The 27,407-nt window shown below is 33.5% G+C and overlaps 3 protein-coding genes and 1 long non-coding RNA gene across 9 annotated transcripts; 3 read left to right on the top strand and 1 right to left on the bottom strand.

Moving 5' to 3' along the window:
• The first annotated feature begins 5,703 nt into the window (after nucleotides 1-5,703).
• Nucleotides 5,704-9,276, top strand: LOC107902222 (uncharacterized). Its single transcript, XM_016828439.2, has one exon. It carries the CDS (start codon nucleotides 5,980-5,982, stop codon nucleotides 8,869-8,871), a length of 2,892 nt encoding a protein of 963 aa, XP_016683928.2. The 5' UTR covers nucleotides 5,704-5,979; the 3' UTR covers nucleotides 8,872-9,276.
• A 2,617-nt stretch (nucleotides 9,277-11,893) lies between these two features.
• LOC107948653 (uncharacterized) lies at nucleotides 11,894-13,023 on the bottom strand. The gene is made up of 3 exons (XR_001697513.2): nucleotides 12,739-13,023; nucleotides 12,353-12,391; nucleotides 11,894-12,163 (listed from the first exon to the last, which is right to left on the bottom strand). It is a non-coding gene; the product is annotated as an uncharacterized lncRNA (long non-coding RNA).
• A 6,801-nt stretch (nucleotides 13,024-19,824) lies between these two features.
• Nucleotides 19,825-22,297, top strand: LOC107948651 (uncharacterized). Its single transcript, XM_016883274.2, has one exon. It carries the CDS (start codon nucleotides 19,881-19,883, stop codon nucleotides 22,086-22,088), a length of 2,208 nt encoding a protein of 735 aa, XP_016738763.1. The 5' UTR covers nucleotides 19,825-19,880; the 3' UTR covers nucleotides 22,089-22,297.
• Nucleotides 22,298-24,875: 2,578 nt separating this feature from the next.
• On the top strand, nucleotides 24,876-27,326 carry LOC107948649 (uncharacterized). Of its 6 annotated transcripts, none has more exons than XM_041110819.1 (3): nucleotides 24,877-25,569; nucleotides 26,393-26,579; nucleotides 27,076-27,326. In XM_041110819.1, the coding sequence occupies exons 1-2, from the start codon at nucleotides 25,023-25,025 to the stop codon at nucleotides 26,557-26,559; spliced, it is 714 nt and encodes a 237-aa protein (XP_040966753.1). In that variant the 5' UTR covers nucleotides 24,877-25,022; the 3' UTR covers nucleotides 26,560-26,579; nucleotides 27,076-27,326. The 6 variants fall into 6 exon arrangements, 3 of the variants coding, with proteins under 3 accessions (XP_040966754.1, XP_040966753.1, XP_040966755.1); XR_005925418.1 differs by having other exon boundaries at nucleotides 24,881-26,188; XM_041110820.1 differs by lacking the exon at nucleotides 27,076-27,326 and having other exon boundaries at nucleotides 24,876-25,569; nucleotides 26,393-26,858.
• The last annotated feature ends 81 nt before the right edge of the window (nucleotides 27,327-27,407 follow it).

The raw sequence follows: 27,407 nt of genomic DNA, 5'->3' as shown, positions 1-27,407 counted from the left end.
TTTAATAGTAAAATGTAGTTTGTAGACACCGAAAGCAACTTTCAGGTCAGAAAAAAAAGACAGCGAAAGTTGGTGGAAGGTTTCAAGTGTCTGATATTAAGTCAAGTCAGCGGTTGTAGGACCTGCCAATAAAAGCCTTTTGTCTGGACCCAAAAATTTGGCACAAAAAGAAAAAAAGGTGCATGCTGATTGACATTGACTTAGCTATATGCCAAAATTATAATAATACATGGATTGAAGTAGGGCACAAGTATTATTCATACTACTGCGAAACCCCTTGCTTTGCTGACTTGACTTAAGTGATAAAAATTAATTTTATTTTTAATTTGGAATTTATTTAAATTTTTTATATTATTATTTTTATGAAATTATAAAAAATATATAGAATTACTAGAGAAATATATGTTCAGAATAAACTTCAAAGATATAATTATTCAGATTCATTTGTATCAAAATAACTATTTGTCCAGATTTATTGTGCATTTAAAATAAAAAATCCTAAAATTCAAAAAAAAATCTACAAAATATATAAAAAAACATAAAATTTTTGTAAATACAAGAGTTTATTATTCTGTATATATTACCCCGTTTTTAAATATGACTTATCATTGTAAGCATTTGATTCGTCAAAATCAAAATCTAACTCTTTCAACCTTGTAAACAAGTCAATGTCTCATCATCCGATTTAACTATCTTGACCATCATTTATAATTCAATACTAGGTTATGATACAATCAAAATATGAATAAAAAAAATTAATATATTAATTAAAATTTTATATAATGAGTATTTAACTAGAATCATAAAATTAAAATTTTAAAATTCTTTATGTCAAGAGTTCATATATCATCATGATTAAATTGTGTTGAGTAAATATAAAAAAGATAAAAGATAAATTTACTTATCTAGCTTTCGACTTTACAAAAAAATTATTGTAGTCATTCATTTAATTTTTTGTCAAAATGACCTTTAAATTTATGTTTTCTGTCAAATAGTCTAAAAGTGGATTGAAAATTTAACATTTTTAAATTGACTAACGTGATACACATAAATTGTCACGTGTATGACATGTCACTATTTAAATGAATGCGTGGTTGATTTCAAACCTCTTAAAATAAATGATTGATTGGAACATTTTTTTAGCAAATAGCAGGAATTTTCATTCATCTCTCTATGCTCTAGTTTCTTAAATCAAGTCAGCTGTAGGACCTTTCAAGAAAAGTCTTTGGTTTGAACCCAAAAACTGGAAAAATATGTGTATTTCCATTGGGATTGACTTAGCTAAAATAATAATCGTAACCACTCGTTATTGAATTGAGGTAGAGCACGAGACTTGACCCTAAAACTTTATTTAATGTGATGAAATATAAATAAACCTATGCATGGTTGGCTGCAGGCGTTCAAGTTCAGACAGCAAATCATTTTCAAGCCATTCGATAGATTGCGATATCCTTCTGCAAGTCAACTTTCTTCCATTGAACTCGAACAAGAGAAATAACATCAAGGGAAGCATCGAGAGCACGCGTGAGAAAACCGATAATCTGTACTTCAAGCCTCTGCAGATTTTGGGAACAAGTTATTCTCGCAGTTGGGTAGGGGAATCGATTTGGAGAATGGATTTCGAGATGATCGTGTCGGTCGTATCCAACACTCTTGCAATAATCTTTGTTGCATTTCAAATCTTTCATGTGAGGAAGCACCGTGGCATTGGTCCTATGGTTTCACTTCTCATGCTTGTTATTCTAGTCCTGGGACACTTGATCCCTTTGGTTCTAAACCTCGAAGCAATGTTCATTCAAGATAGCGAGAGATTGGTCTTGATTAGAGGAGGAACGTGGCTCGAAATGAACGAGGTGATCATTAGAGTCGTCACAATGGTGGCTTTTCTGCTGCAAGTCCGTCTTCTGATGCTCTCATGGACTGCTAGATGCTCCACTGAAAAGAAGAAGACCTTATGGATTGCAGAGAAAAGGGGGCTGTATGTGTGTATTCCGGTGTACGTAATCGGAGCTATTATTGCCTTTTCCGTTAAGTCAAGGCAGAATGTACACCAAGCAGTAAGGGCAAGGCAATCTTGGTACTACATAGATGAAGTCATTTTGGGGAGTTCAAGAGCTTATGCTGGTTTGATACTGGATGCCTTTCTTTTCCCTCAAATCATCTTCAACATATTCCACAACTCGAGGGAACTGGCTCTCTGTCGACTCTTTTACATCGGAATCACCCTTGTTCGCCTGGTATCCCATGGATATGATCTGTGTTAGCATCGTCCCGAATAAGCAGCGAACAAGTAAAAATAGTAGAAGAAATTGAGAAGATGAACACACAAATTTAACGTGGAAAAACCCCTCAAAAGAGGATAAAAAACCACGGGCAAAGATAATTTTACTATAATGGCAAAAGAATGAAGAGTACAAAAGATGGAGATAAAAACTAAACCCCGAAAACCCGAAAAACAAAGAACCCTCAAACGTAAACACAAAATTCTCTGAATGTGTTATGAGTTCTAATCTAATGGGTGTCTCTCAATTCTAAGATTATAAAGGAGCCTATTTATAGGCTAAATTAGTAAGTCAAATAAACTATACTAATAAATGCTAAATATATTATACTAATAAATACTAAATCTTCTAGAAAGAAAATATATTTTTGTTTAACTTGACTTGCAAGCAATCTCTTAGAATTTGGGTCACACAATTCTAACAATCTGTACAAGGCAAACAACTATGTTGATGTAGATGACACATATATTTATGCAGATCATGGTTCAGATTACTACTCAACTGCTTGTGACTTCATTATTATTGTGTTGGGTATATTCTTTGTGTGGTCATACACTACCAACAGCGCCTCGGAGGTCGATATTTCCTTTCGAAGAGATTCCAAGAATCTGTGATAGATGAGGAACATCCGGTGGATTCAGAAGAACAATTGCCATTGAAATATAGCACCTAGTCCATGCCTTGTGTTACTTTTAAGTGTTCACAACTTTTACTGTTTCCAAATAATTGTGTAAATTGATCCTTTTTCTTTTATAGCTTACTAAGCCTAATGTAATATAAAGTTACAAATAAAATTGTATTAAAAGTACGAATTATCCTAAATCGACTCATGAATGAAGCTATGAATTATGTAATATGTTGGTACAATCCAACGAAATATGACTCATCTCTTTTATAATATGCAAATTATTTTTATAATATTTTTTATTATAACTTAATAAAATAAGATTTAAATAATATAAATTTTATTATAATTTTATAAAATACATATAAATTATTTTTATAACATAATTTATTATAATGATTATGATTTTAACCATTATTTTCTACTACTTTCAATTATACAAAAAGATTTAAGTTTAGATCTTATCCCTGATTCGAAGACATAAAAACCTTAATCGGATGAAGAGATTGACATTCTACTCAGGAGGAGAGGGATGATTTTCAAAACTTTTTGAATTCCTTTGCTTGAAGATTGATTTGGTAATGGTGGAGGAAATAATTTGCTTGATGAAAATTCTAGGGTTTGAAAATATTTTGTATTTCAAAATTTTAAAATCTAAAAGGTAAATGTTAAATTATTCGAAATAAAAGTATAAGAACTAGATTTAAAATTTTTCAATAGCGCAGGGACCGATGACATAACTTAACCCTTCAATGGTTGGACCTTTTTAGCAAATAGTACGAAATTTCATCCATCTCTTGGTGTAGCTTTTAAGTCAAGTCAACTGTTGTAGGACCTGCCAATAAAATCCTTTTGTTTCGACCCAAAACCTAAAAAAAAAAAATGACTAAGCTGATTCACATTGACTTCGCTATTTTTCATAATAATAATAATAACAATAATAATTCATTAACCTAAAAATAATAATAACTCAATGATAGATCTATCCATGGCCGGATTATTCAACTAGATCCGAAGTACCACTTAAAAAGTGAGAGAGTTTAAGTAAGAATATAAGTCTAAAAAATGAACTTGGACAAAAAAAAACTCGTTAAAAGAATGAGTCAAGCCTTGGGTAAGTCTTTTTGGCCCGATTTTAGCTCTAATAAGCAAAAAGACAAAAACAAATTCTGCTATTTTCTTACTGTTTTGCTACTATTTTCTTATTATTTTCTTACCGTTTTACTAACATTTCACTATTATATTACTACTATTTTATTGTTATTGTTTAGATATTATATAACTATTATTTTATTATTAATTTTGTTACTATTTTAGAGGCATTTGCTTGTTAAGTATAACTCTTAGTATTATTTAAGTATAAATATATATTTTAAATATATTTTTAATTTGTTGAGAATAATTTATTTTAATGCTTTTAGTATTTTTGATGTATTGTATTTTTAATTTTTTATATATAAAAAAATAATATAAAAAAATTAATTTGGGCAGATCAAACCAGAGTCGAGTTTTAGTATTTTTATTCAAGTCGTGCTTGAAATAATTTTAGGCCCATTTTTTGGGCCAAATCAAGCCCAAGCATAGCAAACGGGCCTAAAATAATAATTCATTATTGGATTGAGGTAGAACATGAGGCTTGACTCTCAACTTGTTAATATATTATTTGGTACCTATATTTGATTTCAATGTTTAATTTGGAATTTGAATTTGACTTCAATGTTTAGTTTAGTACCTAAGCTTTTTCATATTAATGCTCGAGTTTTTCTTTGTCACATACAAGTACCTAAGTTTTACTTCAATGTTCAATTTAGTACTTGAGTTTTTTCTTTTGTCCTAATTAAGTAACTATGATTCTTTTACTAGGGCACGCATGTAAAATATTTATTGAAGTACATGATGTTGTTTAGTTTGGGTACTAAATTGAACAAAAAGAAAATTAACTGTGTTAACAATTAGACTTAAATTTTGAAATTTGAAAAGTAAAAAAACTAAATTCCTGAAAATAAAAATATAGGGACTAAATTTTAAATTTATGAATAGTACATGGACCTATAACATATTTTAATCCTTTTAAAAATCAATGGTTGGACCATTTTTAGCAAATAGCAGGAAATTGCATCCATGTGCTCTAGTTTTTAAGTCAAGTCATGCTGTTGTAGGACCTGCCGATAATAATAGTAACCACTCGTTATTGGATTGAGGTAGAAGGCGAGGCATGGCTCTAGACTTCCTTTAATTTTAAAGTTAATATATCATTTAGTACCTATATTTAATTTCAATGTTTAATTCGATATCGATTTTTTTTTTCAAATTGGTACCTAAATTTGGTTTCAATGTTTAGTTTGGTACCTGACTTTTTTCGTATTGATACTTGAGTTTTCTTTGTCTCATACTAGTACTTAGGTTTAACTTCAATTTTCAATTTAACACTTGAGTTTTCTTTTTGTCTCAATTAAGTACCTATGTTTTTTTTAGAAGGGCAGACATGTCAAATATTTATTGAACCCCATGATGTCATTTAGTTTGGGTACCGAATTGAACATTGAAGCCAAATTTAGGTTCCAAATTGAAACAAAAAAAGATTAGGTACCAAATTAAAAATTTAAGCCAAATGTAAGTACCAAATGATATATTAACCCTTAATTTATCATATATATATATATATATATATATATGGAAATATTAATCATATATGAATTTCATATTCATGGATAAGATTTTTTTAAATATATGAAAAAAATTAAACATTTTGGTGTTGATTATATAAATATTCATATAAGACATTCACACCAAATGGCATGATTTCACCCATATTTCTGGTCTTGTTTATACGTTTGAGGGTCTTTATGGAGTCTACAAAAAAATACATCAGTTTTCAGAAATTATTTAGTGATTAAATATAAAGTTTTCTTTTGTTGTGTTCATTTTATAATGTGATTTGATCAAAAACCTACTTCGGATTAAATATAAAACATTGTTATAATCCTCTCTTACTTTTCAAAGTCTTGCAAGGTCTTGTTCTTGGAAATTTCCCATGTCCTGTGAGAGATGTAGAGTAATATCTATATATTTATGATCATTGTCAAAGCTTTTGCAATAAGTTCTTTATCACAATCTTGCTGTCTGAAGAAATTCATGTCTATAGATATGGACAGTTCCATATTCTGTAGGACGAAACTTTGTTTTATTAATGCTTTCTTCTTCTTGTTTATCGTCTCCTCTTTCACATGTCTTCATGTAGTCTTCGGCACCGCAAGTGAATTTGATTATGGTGTTCACTGTAACTCAGTTGTTCATGAATCCAAACCAGATGATGAGGAGTTCAATATCATGCCTTTCCCTGGACGTCAAAATGGTTACTTTAGTGGTGGTGATAAAGTCCTAAACAATCCTCCTTCACGTTCCTACTCTCCACCGGAATCGAAAACGTTCCTTTTCGAGACTCACCACGTATATACAACCCATGCTGATGATGTCTTTATGGTGGAAGGAAACCTGATTTTTCAAACCTCGTTTTACTATGAACAGAGTATCTCCTCTGGAAGCTCATTGGTTATAAGTTCAAGCGATTCAAGCGACCGTGGGACGCTGGACTTCGATTTTCGAGGCTTCTGGTCTCGACCTACCGGGAAGCTTTGCATGGTGGGATCGAGTTATGCTTACTCCAAAGAAGGTAAACTGCTTCAACTTGCTGCTGTTCTTAAGATTAATAATCTTAGGAAGTCCAGTACTATCAAAACTTTAGTGACTGGTACCCTGGATAGCTTGAATTCAATTGGTGGTCCAAATCACTTTGAGCGAATTTCACTGCTGATGTTTCCTCAACTAAATTACGCTTACACCATGGTTTCAAAACAGTTTAGTGAAGGGTGTCCTCGGGGAACCAATGTCCAACCGATGTCGTCCCTCCGCTTATCGCAAACTCGAACTATTTGTGATATGTTAGGTGGAAGCAATGCTTTCCAATTGGAGTATACTGGCAGTTGTAATTCTTCAAAGAGTTGCAATCCATTTGGTGATGGTATTGGATATTTACCTTCAGTAATAACGTTGAGTATGATTCAGTGCTCAAACGATAGGCTAAGCTTGAGGTTTCTGATAGAATTCCGGAACGATAGCTATCAGGGATACTATAGCTCTCCCAATCTCAACACTTCATTAATTGGAGAAGGATCTTGGGATGCAAAGAGTAATCGGCTTTGTATCATTGCTTGCCGAATCTATGATGCATCGAGCTCCTTGGAGAAGTCTCATGTTGGAGACTGCACGACACGGTTGAGCTTAAGATTCCCAGCAATCTTGTCTATCAGAAACACAAGCACCATTGTAGGAGAAATTTGGACTGTGAAGCCTAGGAATGAAGCTGGTTTCTTTGATAGGGTCGAGTTCCGAAATACTGGACGTTATGGAGGAATTCAACTTCCAGGTTTGAAGTATGTGTTCACGGAAATGGACGAAGTGAAGAAATCATGTCCAAAGAAGAATCCTAGGACTAGGAACAGCATGGGACAATATCCAGACGTCTATTCTGGTAATCTGGGTTTTAGGATGTCCATCATCAAAGGTTCCAAAGGAAGAATCGGATGGGGTTCTTCGGATCCTCTTGCGGTTGGTGATCAGCAAGATCAGAGATTTCCATTTCTAATACCATCCTCAAGCTCAAAGCCTAAAAGTTCTGGCGTTGAATCCAATTCCAGCAGTGGCTTACTTAATATCAGCTATAAAATGAGTATCATGCTACCTAGTTCGGAATTGGATGGTGGCCTTAATCCGTTTAATGAATCTTCAAATGAATATTTTCAAACCGAAATCCAAATTTCTGCTGAAGGGGTTTATGATACAGCAACAGGTAGCCTATGCATGGTTGGCTGCAGACATTTAAGGTCAGGTGACAAAACATTTTCAAGCCATTCGATGGATTGCGAGATCCTGGTGAAAATCAATTTTCCTCCATTGAACTCGGACAGGAGAAGTAAGATCAAAGGAAGTATCGAAAGCACACGTGAAGAAACCGATTCTCTGTCCTTCAAGCCCCTGCAGTTTTCGGGAAGAGCTTATTATCGCAGTTGGGCTACGGAATCAATTTGGAGAATGGATTTCGAGATGATCATGTTGGTAATATTCAATACTCTTGCAATTATCTTTGTTGCATTTCAAATCTTTCATGTCAGGAAGCACCGTGGCATTGGTCCTTTGGTTTCACTTCTAATGCTTGTTATTCTAGCACTGGGACACTTGATTCCTTTGGTTCTAAACCTCGAAGCAATGTTCATTCAAGATACCGAGAGATCAATCTTGATTAGAGATGGAACATGGCTTGAAATGAAAGAGGTGATCATTAGAGTGGTCACTATGGTGGCTTTTCTGCTGCAAGTCCGTCTTCTAATGCTCTCATGGACTGCTAGATGCTCTACTGAAAAGAAAAAGACCTTTTGGATTGCAGAGAAAAGGGGGCTCTATGTGTGTGTTCCGGTGTACATAATCGGAGCTATTATCGCCTTTTTGGTTAAGTCAAGGCAGAATGTATATCTAACTTGGTACTACATAGATGAAATCATTTTGGGGAGTTCAAGAGCTTATGCTGGTTTGATACTGGATGCCTTTCTTTTTCCTCAAGTAATCTTCAACATATTCCAGAACTTGAGAGAACCAGCACTTTCTCGTTTCTTTTACATAGGAATCACCCTTGTTCGCCTCATACCCCATGGATATGATCTGTACAGAGCAAACAACTATGCTGATATAGATGACTCATACATCTACGGAGATCATGGTGCAGATTTTTACTCAACTGCTTGGGACTTTGTTATTATTCTGTTGGGTATATTCTTTGCTGTGATCGTACACTACCAACAGCGCCTCGGTGGTCAATATTTTCTTCCGAAGAGATTCAAAGAATCTGTGATAGATGAGGAACTTCCGGTGGATTCAGAAGAACAATTGCCATTGAGATGTAGCACCTAGTGCATCCTTTATGTTACTTTTTAAGTGTTAACTACTTTTGCTTACCATGGACTTGTTTTTAGTACTGATTCGAAATAATAAATAGAACTGTTTTAAAAAGTGTTTTATTGTAGCTTGGGTGAGTGTTTGGGTAAGAATATATGTCCAATATGAATAAATATGAAGATTATATCTCCTTATCCCTGTTTAAACATGTATCGAACATGAATATAAAGAGAAGATTTATACTGATAATAATTCATTAATCATACAATGTCCATAGATATGGCCATTCCATCATTGTGTACAATGAGACTCAGACATAAGACAGACAGACATGAAAACACACTCAATGTCTCAAACAACAACAACAAAACACCAATTTATTCAACTCAATTTCATTAGTTTTAGGTCCTAATAGTTCTATGGACTAAAACATCATGGTTCTATGTCTGCTTAATGAGTTCCACATGTGCAGTTTGTGCAGCTGCAGCTATCTCCACACTTGCACTTGCCATCGTTCTCTGCCACAGCCTCGACCACTACAGTGCTGATGTAGCTGCAAAGAAATATAACAACAGATTATATTTAAGCATATGTGTTCGACTGTGCAAGACATAGCTCCTCCTTTTTTTGCTTCTCTAGGTAAGTATATGATAACTTATCCAAATGGGTTCAATTTTGGTTAAATCATTCAATATTAGTCCTAATATACCTCTTTTCAGTCTCAATGACCATGCTGTTTCCTTTCTTCCTGTAAGCATAAAAAAAAAGCCTTCAGTTTCAATGATAATTGATTGCAAACTCATGCATTTAGTCACAACAACCTTAATAAATTTATATTTTGATCTATAAAAAAAATTATAATTAAATTCCGACTCCATTAAATAATTTTTTAAATTTGCCCCTAGTAGTTTGCAGCTAAAAAACATGCAGAACATAGACATGGTAACTTAGGAACAATAACAAAATCAAAGAATCACATACAACAGTAGAAACTGGTCGAAAGATGATGATGGATGGATGATTACTTACACGCACTGGCTCTTGTCAGAGCAGTCGCAGTTGCCGCACTTGTCAGACATGGTGAATTTGAGAGAGTTGAGAAGTGAAAGGTTTGTTTGAGTTTCTAAAGTAGTTAAGCTAACTTGCGATGTATATCCAAAGCTATGCACTTGATGTATTTATAGAAGAGGAAGTACATTGAAATGGTGCAAAGGGAAGGCATCTGTAGGGGCCCAAGCAGGCATGAGAGAAGCACACGCCTCTGCTACAAGAGTTCAAAGGAAAGGAATCTTGATAATGGAGGCAAAGGAATGGTTGGCTTACTGTCCTCCTCTCATGTCTATATCATTTGGAATTTTCTTTTAGGTTGTCTTTTAGAATGTAATCCCAAAATCTATGCAATATGGACTCTACCCAAAAAGAAAAATCAAATTCAACTTTGAATTGGTGCTCCCTTATCATGATCATAGTTTTCAAAGACATCAGGACTTTGATCTAAATATAAATCTTACAAATAAATAAGAATTAATTGTACCGAAAATTTTAAAATGTTCTAATTATGTCTCCAAATTATCAAAGTTATATTAATAAGGATCTTAAATTTTTATCTTAAATTATATGGTATAAAATTTTACCTGTCATTTAATAGTTAAATTAGCGATTTCAAAATAAAAAGAATCTAATTGATATAATATCGATAATTTAAGGATATAATCGAAATATTTTAAAGTTGAAGGATCAACCTAAAATAAGAATTATAATTTGGGGATGTCTGAAACAATTACCTCAATAAATGAATGTGAGTGACAGTCATTTACATCAATATGTTATATAAGTGGGTTTGGGCATCATATCTTATATATTCTTTTCTCATTTATTTATTTTATTTATTTATTTTAATTTTTTAAATATGGGATTCTAGCAGGGGTTTGTGAAAAATTATCCTTTAGGTATTTTTTTTTTATTTTGAAATTCCTAAGAATACATTTATTTTCATTTGATGATACAAATGCTAACTCTCCCTTCAAAAAATAAGAAAATTTCATTTTAGGCTCATTTAAAAGATATATAAAAATTAAGAGGATGTATGTTCAAATACATTTGATTACATTTTTTATATAATATTAAGAGTAGGGATGATAAAAATTATACAATATTTAAATAATAAGAACAAAATAATAGTAATATAATAGTAAAATTGTAGTAAATTAGTAAAAAAATAACAAGAAAATAGAAAAAAAAAGCAAGAAAATTATAAACAAAACAACAATTTTTTTTGCATATTCGGGCCGGGCTCGGGTAAAAAAGCCTTACCCGAGACTTGACCCGGTTTTTAAATGAATTTTTTTTGTTCAAACCTATTTTTTGGGCTTATATTTTTACTCAAATTTTCTCACTTTTTGATCCCACCCAACTCGACCCATGGATAGGTCTAATCATATCTTATATGCTTTCCCATTTTATTTTATTTTCTGAATAATAGATTTTAATAATTTTTTATGACAATTTTTTTATGAAAAAATATCTTGAATTTTTATTTTATTATTTCCAAATTCTTAAAATATTAACATATTCATTGAAAAGATGTATAAATATTATTAGTTAATTATTTTAGTTTGTGAATAATTAATCAAGAACACAACTTATAGATATGTATACTGTAACTATTATTGATTATTTAAGTATTTTATAGTTTATTTTCTTTCATTTTCTTCAATTCTCCCTTTTTTTTTTATCATCATCGTGAGTTTTAACATGATATTAGAGCTTTCCAAGACTCTGATATAATTCACATTGGTAATTTATTAGTTTAAGAGCCATATATCAATTTCTTAAGAGGGGAAGGCTGCTTGCAAATTTGTTTTGTGCTTGTTTTTCATCAATTTTTTTTTCATTCTTTCATATTCTTTTGTTTTTTATTTTCTTTAATGAAATTATCTTGTCGCAAATTTGTTTTGTGCTCAAGTGAAAGTTGGATGTGAATATATGTCGAATATGAATAAATTTGAAGATTATATCTCTTTGTTTATGGAACAGATTTGTGCTAATAATCATTCATTAATCAGACAAAGTCCATAGACATGGCCATTCCATCATGGTATACAATGAGACGCAGATATAAGGCAGACAGACATAAAACACACCACCAATTATTCAACTTAATTTAATTATGGAGTACTAAACATCATGGTTCTATATGTCTGCTTAATGATTGCCACATGTGCAGTTTGTGCAGCTGCAGCTAGCTCCACACTTGCACTTGCCATCGTTCTCTGCCATAGCCTCGACCACTACAGTGCTGATGTAGCTACACAAGAATAACACAACAGATTATGTTTAGCATATGTAAAAGCAACTTTAAATTTCTTAATTCTCAATTTTCAACCGTGCAAGGCATAGTTCCTTCGTTTTTGCTTCTCTAGGTGAGTAATACGATAAATGGAAGTATTAATGCATGTATGTAGCGAATCATGCATTAGACTGAGGAAATATATACCTTTTCTCAGTCTCAATGACCAAGGCGTTTCCTTTCTTCCTGTAAGCATTGAAAAAAAAGCCTTTAGTTTCAATGAATATTGATTTCAAACTCATGTGCTTAGTTGTAACAAGATTAGCAATACTGGTATCTGATATTCGAGCAAGAGTATAAGAATATGATCCTCCGGTTGACACATATCTATATCCTACACTCGCGTACTGGGTAACATCCTTGAGGAAACATGGGTTCATAAATGCTTTTGAAAAAGCTTTGGTCCAGCTTAATGGTGACATATACGTAGTAAAATGCACATGCACAACAAAAACAGCATGATGATCTCAAAATCACACACAAGACTAGAAACTACTGGCAAGCTCCATCATGGATGGATGATTATGGATTACTTAAACACATTGGCTCTTGTCAGAGCAGTCGCAGTTGCCGCACTTGTCAGCCATGGTGAATTTGAGAGAGTTGAGAAGTAAAAGTTTTGTTCGAGTTTCTAAAGTAGTTAGCTAACTTGCAATGTATCTCCAAAGCTATGCAATTGATGTATTTATAGATGAGGAAGTACATTGAAATGGTGAAAAGGGAAGGCATCTGTGGGTGCCCAAGCAGGTCTCTGCTACAAGTGTTCGAAGAAAGGAATATTGATAATGGAGGTAGGGAAATGGTTCGCTTGCTATCCTCCTCTCATGTCCTTATCATATGGAATTTTTACTTTTTTAAGATTGGTATTTGAGAATTCGGATTTCAAAATAGGATAAATTGTATAATAAAAGCATAAGATCATATCTGTTTTCTTTATATAGCACTTAAATTATTTATAGTCACTTCTCAATCTACAAGTAAAAAAATAATGCATTTCAATCCACTTAAATTCACAAAATATGTAAACATTCTTTATTTTATTTTTCTTTACAAATTAATTATTTAAAATGTGAACATTATAATATTTTTAAAATAAAATTTAATTAATTAATTTGTATAGTAAATTTTAAAAATATAATTTTTAATTTAATTGCAAGTTAAATTTTAAATTATAAATTTTAATATAAATATATATTTTCAATTGAGTATTAAAAAGATTATGATATTTTATATAAATATATAATTTTTTTCACTTACACTTTGTTATTGAGTTATACAAGATTTGAAGATTATATTGCTACTCGGTTTGTCAAATTATGTATATTGAAAGGCTCACACAAAGACTTTTATCTTGTTAATTGATTAAGCAACTTGTGAAGTTGTTGAAGATGAGTAGATTCAATCCTTTGATATGGCCACTAACGATATCACTCGACTCAAAGAAAGAAGCAAATATACTCAAAGAAAAAAAAGAGGGACTTAAACTTGAAAATTATCTATCCTTGCTCACAAAAATCATAAAATTATCTAAAAAGGGACTTAAATCAGATATTGCAACATTTGATAGAATAATACCAAGACAAAAACATGTATGTAACAAGATGAAAGGAAGACCCTTATGCCATTATTGTGGCAAAGTGAGACTGGACTTGAAAATATGATCTAAAAAACTAAAGCTCCAACTTATTCTTATGCAATTTGAGTTGAATTTGAAAATATTCAAGCCTAAAAAACTCAAACCTAAAAAGGCCTAAATTTGAAAAGACTTGAACCCAATTTGATCCAAAACCTACTATCATAAGTATTTTTATTTGATTTAATGCAAACTTGAAAAAACTTAAATCTCAAAAACTTGAGCTACGAAAAACTCATATCTAACAAATTTTAGCTGAATAAATCCAAACTTGAAAGCGACTCAATACCAAATTCGAATTTAATACTAAAAACAATTAAATTGTATTTTTAAAAATACAATTTAATTTCTTTAACATATTATAAAAATAATAAAATTTAGTATTAAAAAATTTCTTCATAACTTAAAAAAGGATGTGATAAAACTCTATGCTCTAGTTTCTTAAATCAAGTCAACTGTACGACCTGCCTAGAAAAGTATTTGGTTTGTACCTAAAAACTGGAAAGTTATGTGTATTTTTATTTTTATGGATTATAAGAAGAAAGTAAAATCTTAACAGCAACGCGATTCAAATTTAGACTACACCTAATGCACTAAATAATTTAGCTATTAAGCCAATATATAGTGTTGAAGTTGGCATGCATGCAGCAGATAAAGCAACCAAGGAGCAGACCGTGCAACATAAGTTATCCGGATGAAGTATGAAGAAGCAGATCAAGTTGCTGTAGTATTTCCGAATGAAGTACATACAGCTACTGAAGTTGATGCTGTTGTTCAATTTCAGTTTCATTTTGTTACTTTTGTAATATTTTGTAACTTAGTTAAATTAGAACTAAGTAGGTAGTGTATTTAATGCATTCGGTGCTGATAAGATTGATATATCAGTTTATCTAATTTTACAAGTTGCAATTTGCAAGTTGTGCAAGTTGCAATGAAGCCTAAAAATAGTAAGTGAAACCTGTCAAAGCTGACTAGCTTATGACTGGTATATGTACTGGCAGTATGCCATTTTTCAATCTGATGAATTTCAATAGAAATCATTCCAGAAAAAATACTCTTTCAATTTTGCTTTCTTTTACCAAGTAAAATTCTGTTTTGTTTATCCTGCAAGTATAGAGTTTTTTTTTAAGCTTAATCTTCCTTCATTCTTTATCCGGATATATTATGCTGTTGTTTAAGATCCAGACTGGAGTTCATATTTCATCCGGATAAAGTGTGTCAAACACCAATAATTGGTATCTAGAGCCTTATTCTTAGTGGACCTGTCATATTTCAATTCTTACAACCATGGCTTCATCAGGCTTCTCACCAGCTGCACCACTAGTTTTTAATGGAGAGGGCTACCACATTTGGGTAGTGAAAATGAAGACCTACCTGCAGGCATTCGATTTGTGGGAAGTGGTCAACTCAGATGTTGAACCAGAACCACTCAGAGCCAATCCAACAGTGGCTCAGATCAGGCAGCATGCTGATGAAAGAACAAAGAGGCATAAAGCTATGTCATGTATCCAGAACAGTGTATCTGATGTGATTTTCACAAGAATCATGGCTTGTGAGTCACCAAAGCAGGCCTAGGATAAGTTGAAGGAGGAGTTTCAAGGGACTGAAAGAACAAAGCAGCAACAACTACTGAATTTAAGAAGGGACTTTGAAAACTTGAAGATGAAAGAGGAAGAAATTGTCAAGCAGTACTCAGACAGAATCATGGCTGTAGTAAACAGCATAAGGCTACTTGGAGATCAATTTATTTAAGCAAGAATTGTAGAAAAGGTGATCTCAACCTTACCTGAAAGGTATGAGGCAAAGATCTCATCTCTTGAAGACTCAAGGGACTTGACCAGTATATCCTTGACAGAATTGATCAATGCTCTTTATACTCAAGAGCAAAGGAGAGCAAGTAGACTGGAGGAGCATCAAGAAGGTGCCTTCCAAGCCAAAACTAGACCAGCCTCAAACTCCTCTAGATACAAGGGGAAGAAAACCTGGTCAGACAAGCTAAAGACAGATGGTGCAAGAAAATATCCACCTTGCCCACACTATAAAAGGCTAAGTCATCCGGGTGAAGTATGTTAGTTTAGACCTGATGTGCAGTGCAAAATCTGCAAAAAGATGGGCCATGCAAAAAAAAGTTTGCAAAAACAAAAGCAAACAGAGGCTAAATCAACCTCAACAGCCAAGAGCTGAAGCTCGAGTAGCAGAAGAAGGCAGTGACCAAGAAGAGCAAGTCTTTGCAGTTTCTTGCTCAGCTACCAAAAGAAAAGCCACAAAAGGATGGTTGATTGACAGTATATGTACTAACCACATGACTCCTGATGCTTCCATCTTTAAGAAAATTGACAAAAGCTTCAAAACAAGGGTGAAGGTTGGAAATGGACACTTCATCAAAGTAGAAGGCAAGGGAGATGTGCTGATTGACACTTCTACAGGTACCAAACTTGTGTCAAATGTACTTTTGGTGCCTGAAATAGATAGAAACCTGCTTAGCTCAGTTGCTTGAAAAGGGCTACTCTGTGGTGTTCAAAGGCAAGGAGTGCCTAATCAATGATCCAAATGGATCCAAGCTCATGTCAGTGACCATGGCTGACAAAAGCTTTGTGGTGGACTAGAACAAAGGCGTAGACAGTGCCTACATAGCTGCTTAGGATGAATCCAAGCTATGGCACAAAAGACTTGGCCATGTCAACTACAACTCAGTGACTCAGCTAACCAAAGAAGATTTGGTTGAAAACTTCACTAACTCAGTTGAAAAGGAAGAAGTTTGTGAAGTATGTCAGCTAGGAAAACAAGCTAGACTACCATTTCCTACAAACAAAGCTTGGAGAGCCTCTGAAAGACTGCAATTTGTACACACTGATGTATGTGGTCCAATGAAGTCTCAATCTCTGAATGGCAGCAGGTATTTCATCTTATTCATTGATGATTACTCGAGATATTGTTGGATTTATTTTTTTAAACAGAAATCAGAAGTGGCTTCAGTATTTTTTAAGTTTAAAGCTGTAGCAGAGACTGAAACAGGTTGCAAGTTGAAGACATTGAGGTCTGATAATGGGACTGAGTATACTTCATCTGGGTTAAATAAGTTTTGTGATGAAGTAGGCATCAAACACCAGCTCACCAACACTCATACACCTCAACAAAATGGTGTAAGTGAAAGAAAGAACAGAAGCTTGATGGATATGACCAGGTGCTTGATGTTTGAAAAAAATTTACCTAAGACGTTTTGGGCAGAAGCAGTTAACACTGTTGTTTACCTCCAAAATAGGCTCCCAACCAAGGCTTTGGCTCAGAAAACTCTATTCGAGGCCTGGTTCGGGTTCAAACCATCATTGGCTCACCTAAGAGTCTTTGGATGTGTTTGTCATGCTCATATTCCAGTAGCAAAAAGAGACAAGCTTGCTAAGAAAGTCATCATGGTATTCTGGTGGGCTATAGCAGTATCAAGAAGGGTTATAGGATACTTGATCCTTCAACAAACAAAGTCTCTGTGAGCAAAGATGTTGTATTCGATGAGAAAGCAAGCTGGAACTGGGATAAAAATAAACCAGATGCAGTCTCTAAAGATCTTGCAACAGACCAGACTGAAGCTGATCAAAATGGTCTTGAAATGGACATTGATGATAAACCAGTCAGAGGCACTAGACCATTGGCTGAGATTTATGAAAGAGCTCATGTTGCTGCTATTGAACCAAGCTGTTTTGAAGAAGCTGAAGCTCATCAAGGCTAGAAACAGGCAATGGCTGATGAAATCAGTATGATTGAGAAGAATCAGACCTGGCAGCTAGTTGAAAGACCACTCAACAGAAAGGTCATTTGAGTGAAGTGGGTGTTTAGAGCCAAGCACAATGCTGATGGAAGCTTGAACAAATTGAAAGCAAGGCTGGTTGTAAAAGGGTTCAACCAAAAGTATGGCATTGACTACTTTGAAACCTTTACACCAGTGGCTAGGCTTGACACCATAAGGCTGCTAGTTGCCTTAGCAGCACAATTGCAATGGAAAATCCATCAGCTCGATGTGAAGTCAGCCTTTCTCAATGGTCTCCTTGAAGAAGAGATATATGTTGAGCAGCCTGAAGGCTTTAAAATTGTTGGTCAAGAAGACAAGGTGTACAAACTGAAGAAAGCCTTGTATGGCTTGAAACAGGCTCCAATAGCCTGGTATAGCAGGATTGATAGCTATCTAGCTAGCCTTGGATTTGAAAGAAGTATCAGTGAACCTACTTTGTATGTGAAAAAGCAAGGTAGTGAAACTCAACTGATAGTGTCTCTATATGTTGATGATTTGTTAGTAACAGGAGGAGACAAAGCAATGTTGACAGACTTCAAGTGCAAGATGCAACAAGTGTTTGAGATGTCTGATTTGGGACAAATGTCTTACTTCCTTGGCATGGAAGTATCCCAAACTCAGCAGGGGATCTTCCTAAGTCAGAAGGCTTTTGCCTTAAAAATTCTAAACAAATTCTCCATGCAGAATTGCAAAGCAACAAGTACACCAGTTGCCATTGGAGAGAAACTATCAAGCCAAGGCGATTTTGAGAAGGTTAGTGAATCAACCTATAGAAGTCTAGTTGGATGTTTACTCTATTTAACTACCACTAGACCAGACATTATGTTTGCTGTAAGTTTGCTTTCAAGATTCATGTATTGTTGCAATGAAAAGCACTTCCAAACTGCCAAAAGAGTTCTCATGTACATTAAAGGTACACTGAGCTATGGAATGATGTTCACCAAGGCTGAAAGCATGAAATTAATTGGCTATGCTGATAGTGATTGGGCTGGATCGATAGATGATATGAAGAGTACCTTAGGGTATCTATTCACCCTTGGTTCAGCCATTTTTTACTGGAGTTCAAAGAAGCAAACTGTTGTTGCTCAATCAACAGCTGAAGCAGAGTATGTGGTAGCTGCAGGAGCTGTCAACCAAGCCATTTGGCTAAGAAAAATAATGGCCGATTTAAATCAACACCAAAGGGAAGCAACAGAGATCAATTGTGACAACTAATCTGCTGTTGCAATTGCAAAAAATCCAGTGTTCCATGGGAGAACGAAACACTTCAAGATCAAATTTCATTTTGTTAGAAAGATGGAGCAAGCTCAAGAAGTGAATCTGATTCATTGAAGTTCTGAAGAACAACTTGCTGATATCCTAACGAAGCCCCTTAGTGTGTCAAGATTTGAAGATTTAAGAGCCAAAATGGGAGTTTGCAGCATGCAAGCCAAGGAGGAGTGTTGAAGTTGGCATGCATGCAGCAGATAAAGCAACCAAGGAGCAGACCATGCAACATAAGTTATCCGGATGAAGTATGAAGAAGCAGATCAAGCTGCTGTAGTATTTCCGGATGAAGTACATACAACTACTGAAGTTGATGCTACTGTTCAATTTCAGTTTCATTTTGTTACTTTTGTAATATTTTGTAACTTAGTTAAATTAGAACTAAGTAGATAGTGTATTTAACGCATTCGGTGCTGATAAGATTGATATATCAGTTTATCTAATTTTACAAGTTGCAATTTGCAAGTTGGGCAAGTTGTGCAAGTTGCAATGAAGCCTAAAAATAGTAAGTGAAACCTCTCAAAGCTGACTAGCTTATGACTGGTATATGTACTGGCAGTATGCCATCTTTCAATCTGATGAATTTCAATAGAAATCATTCCAAAAAAAATACTCTCTCAATTTTGCTTTCTTTTACCAAGTAAAATTTTGTTTTGTTTATCCTGCAAATATAGAGTTTTTTTGAAGCTTAATCTTCCTTTATTCTTTATCCGGATATATTACGCTATTGTTTAAGATCCAGACTGAAGTTCATATTTCATCCGGATAAAGTGTGTCAAACACCAACATATAGAAATAAAAAATGTGTATTTCATTTGAGATTGACATAATAATAATAATAATAATAATAATAATAATAATAATAATTACCACTCGTTGTTGGATTGATGTAGAATACGAGGCTTGACTCTAAACTTTGTTTATTGTGATCAAATATAAACAAGTATTATTCATACGAATTTTTCTGCAGGCTCTTGTTCTTGGAAATTACGATGTCCAGTGAGAGATGTAGACTAATATCATTATGTTTATCACAATCTTTCTGTCTGAAGAAATTCATGTCTACAGTTATGGACTGTTCCTTATTCTGTAGGACGAAACTTTGTTTTTTTAATGCTTTCTTCTTCTTGTTTATCATCTTCTCTTTCACATGTTTTCATGTAATCTCTGGCACTGCAACTGAATTTGATTATGGTGTTCACTGTAACTCGGTTGTTCATGAATCTAAACCAGCTGATGAGGAGATCAATATCATGCTTTTTTCTCAACGTCAAAGTGGTCATTTCAGCGGTGGGGATAATGTCCTAAACAATCCTCCTTCACGTTCGTACTTTCCACCCAAATCGAAAGCGTTCATTTTTGAGACTCACCACGTATTTACGACCGATGTTGAGGATGTCTTCAAGGTGGAAGGAAACCTGATTTTTCAAACCTCATTTTCCTACGAACAGAATATCTCCTCTGGAAGCTCATTCATTTCAAGTTCGAGCAATTCAAGCAACCGTGGGACTCTAGACTTCGACTTTCGAGGCTTCTGGTCTCGAATTACCGGAAAGCTTTGCATGGTCGGATCAAGTTATGCTTATTCCAAAGAAGGTAAAGTGCTTCATCTTGCTGCTGTTCTTAAGATTAATAGTCTTAAAAATTCAAGTACCATAAGAACTTTAGTCACTGGTACCATGGATAGCTTGAATTCTGCTGATGATCCAAATTATTTTGAGCGAATTTCACTGCTGATGTTTCCTCAAGTAAATTACACTTATATTATGGTGTCGAAACAGTTTAGTGAAGAGTATCCTCGGGGAACCGATGTCCAACCGGAGTTGTCCCTTAGATTATCGCAAACTCGAACCATTTGCGATATGTTTTCAGGTGGAGGCAATGCTTTCGAACTGGAGTATACTGGTAGTTGTAAATCTTCAAAGAGTTGCAATCCATTTGGTGATAGTATTGGATATTTGCCTTCGGTGATGTCATTGAGTATGATTCAGTGCTCCAATGATAGGCTAAGCTTGAGGTTTCTGATAGAATTTTGGAACAATAGTTACCGGGGATATTATGGCTCTCCCAATATTAGTACTTCATTAATTGGAGAAGGATCTTGGGATGAAAAGAAGAACCGGCTTCATATCGTTGCGTGCCGAATCTATGATGCATCGAGCTCCTTGGATAAATCTCATGTTGGAGACTGCACAACAAGATTGAGCTTAAGATTCCCAGCCATCTTGTCTATCAGAAACACAAGCACCATTGTAGGAGAAATTTGGAGTGTGAAGCCTAGGAATGAATCAGGGTTCTTTGACAGGGTCCAGTTTCGTTCTGGGGGACGAATTCAACTTCAAGGTTTGAAGTATGATTACATGGAAATGGACAAAGTGAAAAAATCATGTCCAATGAAGAATCCTAGGACTAGCAGCAACAAAGGACAATATCCATCTGACTTTTCTCCAGACATGCGGTATAGGTTGTTGGCCATCGAAGGTTCTAAAGGAAGAATTGGATGGGGTTCTTTGGATCCTCTTGCGGTAGGCGATCAACAATATCAGAGATTTCCATTTCTACTACCATCCTCAAGCTCAAAGCCTAATAATCCTGCTGTTGAATCCGATTCCAACAGTGGCTTGCTTAATATCAGCTATAAAATAAGCATCACACTATCTAGTTCGAAATTGGATGATGGTCTTAATCCGGTTAATGATTCTTCAAATGAATATTTGGGAACCAAAATCCGAATTTCTGCTGAAGGGGTTTATGATATAGCAACAGGTGGCCTGTGCATGGTTGGCTGCAGGAATTTAAGGTCAGGTGACAAATCGTTTTCAAGTGATTCTATGGATTGTGAGATCCTCGTGAAAATCAGTTTTCCTCCATTGAACTCGGACATGAGAAGTAAGATCAAAGGAAGCATCCAGAGCATGCGCGAAAAAACCGATCCTCTGTCCTTCAAGCCTCTGCAGTTTTCGGGAAGATCTGAGCATCGCAGTCGGATAATGGAACAGATTGTGATAACTGATTTCGAGACTAGATCGATTTGGAGAGTGAATTTCGATTTGATCATGGTGCAGATTACTTTTCAACTGATTGGGGCTTTATTGTTAATGTGTCAGTTATGTTCTTTTCGGTACAATAATACAGTACCAACAACACTTCGGCGGTGGATATTTCCTTCCGAAGAGATTCCACTAATCGGTGACAGATAAGGAACTTCCAGTGGATACTATTTGACAAAACAACCCACCAAATACTCATGCCGAAGAAGAGTTGAGGACACCAAGTAAACTTCTAAAATAGCTAGATATAGTCTACATAAAGTGTTCAATAAATTGTAACTTTTCAAATATGGAAATTGTTTTCTTATAGTTTTGGTGACCAGGTTTAATTGCGATCTCTTTTAGTGTGAAAACCCTTGCCTCGCTTCGGGGACAGAAAGGCAGGCACATGGTTGAGGATTGGCAAGTGCCGTATTCCTTAAATTAGAAAATTTTTATTTAAATTTTTTAAAATTTTAAATTAATAAAAATAAAAATAAATGAGATAAACTAATATAAGAGATTCGCAAAAGAGTTTAGCATCCACTATTTTAGATTTAGTGAGCCCCTGTAGTATAAAGGGTATTGATATGAATTTATATTTAAAGAAAATATTTCCTAAATATATGAAAATATTATTTAAAAAAATAAACATAATCACATTGAATATAATCATATTTAACATTTACACTAATTCTAATTAAGGTGAGGGTTAGTATTTAGTTTGACGTTAGTTTACATTTCTTTTATTTCACAAGTGTTTTTAAAAAAATTATGAGTTTTTAAAATTTTTTTTACTATATTTTTATAATACACTTGTCAATACCTTGATTTTGGAGTCTAAAACTTCACTGATAATGTACCAAATATTTTCTCTATATGTAATTCATCTATTTCTTTGGTCTTGTTTATAAGTTTGGGGAACTTCATAAACTCCAAAACACATCAGCTTTCAAAGGATTAATATATACGGAGGTATATAAATTTTGTAATTTATATTTATTTGGTATCTAATTTTTTATAGATCTAATTAGTACCTAAATTTAAAAACCATAAACAAAGTTGGTACGTTTTATTAGTATGGACTAACATTGTTAGTTTTTTTACCTAACAACTAGGGGCGTAGCTAGGGGGGCTGGCATGGGGCCCGGCCCCCTTAAAATGTAAAATTATATTTTTGACCCTTTAAATTTTTAAAAATTTTAAATTAGTAAAGGTAAAATTGCACTTTGGCCCCCCTAAAATTATAAAAATTTAATTTAATCCTTTACAAATTATAAAGATATAAACTATAGAAAATTAAAATATCATCCGGCCCCCCCTAAAAAAATTTTCTGGCTTCTCCCCTGCTAACAACTAATAGAATGTTGACACATGACGTTAAAAAAAAATAAAAAAACATATATTTTTAAAAAAATTAAAAGATTATGATTTTTTTTATTTTTTTTGAATGCATTATGAAATTGGACAATTGTTTAGATTAGTTTGAAGTTGGTCATGTTAATTACGAATATTTTAATAATTTTTATATTTTTATAATTTAAAAATAACAATATAATTCTTTAAAAAAAATCTTGTTTTTTTTATATTTTATATTTTTTTATATTTTGAAGCATTTTTCTTGAATTTTAGGATTCTTTATTTTTATTTCAAGTGCACAATAAATTTAGACTCGGAGTCGTCCATATACAAATGAATCTGAATAATCATTTGTACAGATTCATTCTAACGTGTATTCCTCTTGTAATTTTATATATTCTTTTAGAATTTCAAAAATAATAATATTAATATATCTTTTAAATAAATTCTAATTTTATTAATTAAATTAATTATAATCATTTTAAAAAATCTGATCTGGAATTTTTTTAAAAATTTATTACTCGAGTAATAAAAAATATTTTAAAACAATTTTTCATCATTATTTTTTTAAAGTCTAGAAGAAAAATTAAATCAATTTTAAAATGATTTATTACTTAAGTGATAAAAAATAATTTTATTTTAAATTTGGAATTCATTTTTAAAAAATCATATTATTTTTTTAAATTATAAAAAAATATAAAATTACTAGAGAAATATATGTTTAGAATGAAGTTAAACAAATGGTTACTCAGATTCATTTGTATCTAGACAACTATTTTTCAGATTTATTGTGCACTTAAAATAAAAAATTAAAATCCTAAAATTAAAAAAAAATCTACAAAACATAAAAACAGAAAATTTTAGTAAATACAAGGTTTATATTAAAAATATTATATTGTTATTTTTGAAATTATAAAAAAATATCACGAGTGAATCTGGATAAACGGCTGTCCAAATATTTATGCATGCAAAATAAAAAATAAAAATCCTAATTTTTATTTATTTAAATTTTTGAAAAAATTATTTTTATGACACATGTCATCATTCTGTTCCACTAGGTAAAAAAATACTAACCATATTATTAGAGACCACTAATCTAAGATCTAACGTCCCACTACATTCACTTAACCAAATTTGAGAAGGGAAAACTCATAATTTATGTGTTGAAATTAAGGTTTATTGCTTTTTCACTATTTCAATTTCTCTTCATTTTATATTGTCATTTGCTCAACCTCTCCTAATCTTCTATTGCTTTTCATAGCCATTTTCTGCAACCTCTTGTTCTTGGAAATTTCCTATGTCCAGTAAGAGATGTAGAGTAAAATTCAAGTCAACATTTAATTAAATGGATGGTTGATTTCAAGTCTCCGAAAATGAATGATTGGACCATTTTTGAGCAAATAGCAGGCACTTTCATTCATCTCTATGCTCCAGTTTCTTAAATAAAGTCAGCTGTAGGACCTGCCAAGAAAAGTCTTTGGTTTGGACCCAAAAACTGGAAAAATGTGTGTATTTCTGTTGAGATTGACTTAGCTATAATAATAACCACTCGTATTGGGATGAGGTAGAGCCGAGGCTTGAGTCTAAACTTTATTTAATGTGATCAAATATAATTATTCATACGCATATTTCTGCAAGCTCTTGTTCTTGGAAATTTCCTATGTCCAGTGAGAGATGTAGAGTAATATTTATATTTCAGACCATTTCAAAGATTTTGCAATAACTTCTCTATCACAATCTTATTTGATGAAATTCAAGTCTATAGTTATGGACTGTTCCATATTCTGTAGAACGAAACTTTGTTTTACTAATGCTTTCTTCCTCTTGCTTATCATCTCCTCTTTTACTTGTCTTCATGTAGTCTTTGGCACTGAAAATGAATTTGATTATGGTGTTCACTGTAACTCAGTTGTTCATGAATCCAAACCAGCTGATGAGGAGTTCAATATCACGCCTTTCCCCGGACGTCAAAATGGTTACTTCAGTGGTGGTGATAAAGTCCTAAACAATCCTCCTTCACATTTCTACTCTCCACCCGAATCGAAAACGTTACTTTTTGAGACTCACCACGTATTTAAAACCCATGCTGATGATGTCTTTATGGTGGAAGGAAACCTGATTTTTCAAACCTCGTTTTCCTACGAACAGAATATCTCCTCTGGAAGCTCATTCATTTCAAGTTCGAGCAATTCAAGCAACCGTAGGACTCTAGACTTCCATTTTCGAGGCTTCTGGTCTCGAATTACCGGGAAGCTTTGCATGGTGGGAAAGAGTTATGCTTACTCCAAAGAAGGTAAATTGCTTCATCTTGCAGCTGTTCTTAAGATTAATAATCTTAAAAATTCAAGTACTATAAGAACTTTAGTCACTGGTACCATGGACAGCTTGAATTCTGTTGATGATCCAAATTATTTTGAGCGAATTTCACTACTGATGTTTCCTCAAGTAAATTACACTTATACTATGGTGTCAAAACAGTTTAGTGAAGGGTGTTCTCGGGGAACCAATGTCCAACCGGAATTGTCCCTTAGATTATTGCGAACTGGAACCATTTGCGATATGTTTTTAGGAGGAGGCAATGCTTTCGAACTGGAGTATACGGGTAGTTGTAAGTCTTCAAAGAGTTGCTATCCATTCGGTGATAGTATTGGATATTTGCCTTCGGTGATGTCATTGAGTATGATTCAGTGCTCGAATGATAGGCTAAGCTTGAGGTTTCTGATAGAATTTCGGAACAATAGCTAAAGGGGATATTATGGCTCTCCCAATATTAGTACTTCATTAATTGGAGAAGGATCTTGGGATGAAAAGAAGAACCGGCTGCATATCGTTGCTTGCCGAATCTATGATGCATCAAGCTCCTTGGAGAAGTCTCATGTTGGAGACTGCACAACAAGGTTGACTCACGTTAGGTACAAGTAACACATCTTTGATGAATTTTATACCTGAAATGTTTTCAATTGCAACAGTCTTTTCCCTTGACTGCAATGTACTCACTGTTGCCGATCTTTACTTGGGAAACTACTGAAGAATCCAATTCCTTGAAGAGATCATGATCAAAAGTCATATAATTGGTGCAATCACTATCAATGAGTCACTTCTCACTTGAATGACAGGTTGCAAAGCAAGTGGCCACAAAGAGTTGCTCCTCTTCTTCGTCGCCAACTTGAACAGCATTCTCTTGTTGCAAATTCACTTGTGCGATAGTCTTTTGCTGAGTATTGCTTTTGCAATTTTTTTGATGATGCTTCATCTTCTGACACTTTTCACATTGGTGGTCTGACTTTCTCCAGCATTTGAAAGGTGAATGACCCTTTCTTCTTGTTTACAAGAAGGAAAATCAGGTTTTGTTAATATAATGGAAGAATCAGAATCAGAATTTTCCTTCTTGTTCTTTTCATATTTTTTTTCCTTTCCTCCTCGACTGTACTGAACTTCCACAGCTAATGCACATTCAACAAACCCTTCAGATCTTATGAACCTTTGTATGTAATGCTATTATTTTTTTCTTTATTTAATGCTACACTTTGTATGTAAATTATGTATTAAAAAATATATAGCAAATCACATTTGATTGCTAAATTTAGTCTGTCTTTCCTTTCTTCATTTGCCAGAAAAACAACATTTTTGTTGGCTACTTCTCTTAATTACCATGGAGAAGTTTGTACCAACACTTAAGTTACGGTTTTCATGTTTGAAAAATCCTCTTAGGACTAATTATTCAGATTTAAGTGTGAATGTTGAATATAATGTATAATATTGGTATGATAAATTATTTCCATATTTTCCATGTGTACAGAGTATCTTTGGAATTGGAGGGTCATATCCCTTCTCCCATGTCTGCGTATGTGATGAATATGGGTGTCAAAAAACGAATACTTCAAGATGCAGAGCTGGAGCAACACAAATTCGAACATTTGAAACATTATGATACAAGATGGTGTACGATCCACGTATTGGCAGTTTGTAATTTCAAGTAACTTTTCGTGGATTCAAAAGGCAATTGTTCTTGTTGTTCTGCAGAACCTAATTATATGATAAATTCACAAATCCGAATTGAGTTTTTAAGTTCAAACGTGGGATAAGGGAGGGGAAAGGTTCAACATGTAGAATACATACTTCTCTTACATT

The sequence above is a fragment of the Gossypium hirsutum genome, chromosome A04 (assembly GCF_007990345.1).
Source record: "Gossypium hirsutum isolate 1008001.06 chromosome A04, Gossypium_hirsutum_v2.1, whole genome shotgun sequence".
Lineage (NCBI taxonomy): Eukaryota > Viridiplantae > Streptophyta > Magnoliopsida > Malvales > Malvaceae > Gossypium > Gossypium hirsutum.
The sequence above is the reverse complement of the archived record's forward strand: the minus strand, read 5'-3'. Positions and strand labels throughout refer to the sequence as shown.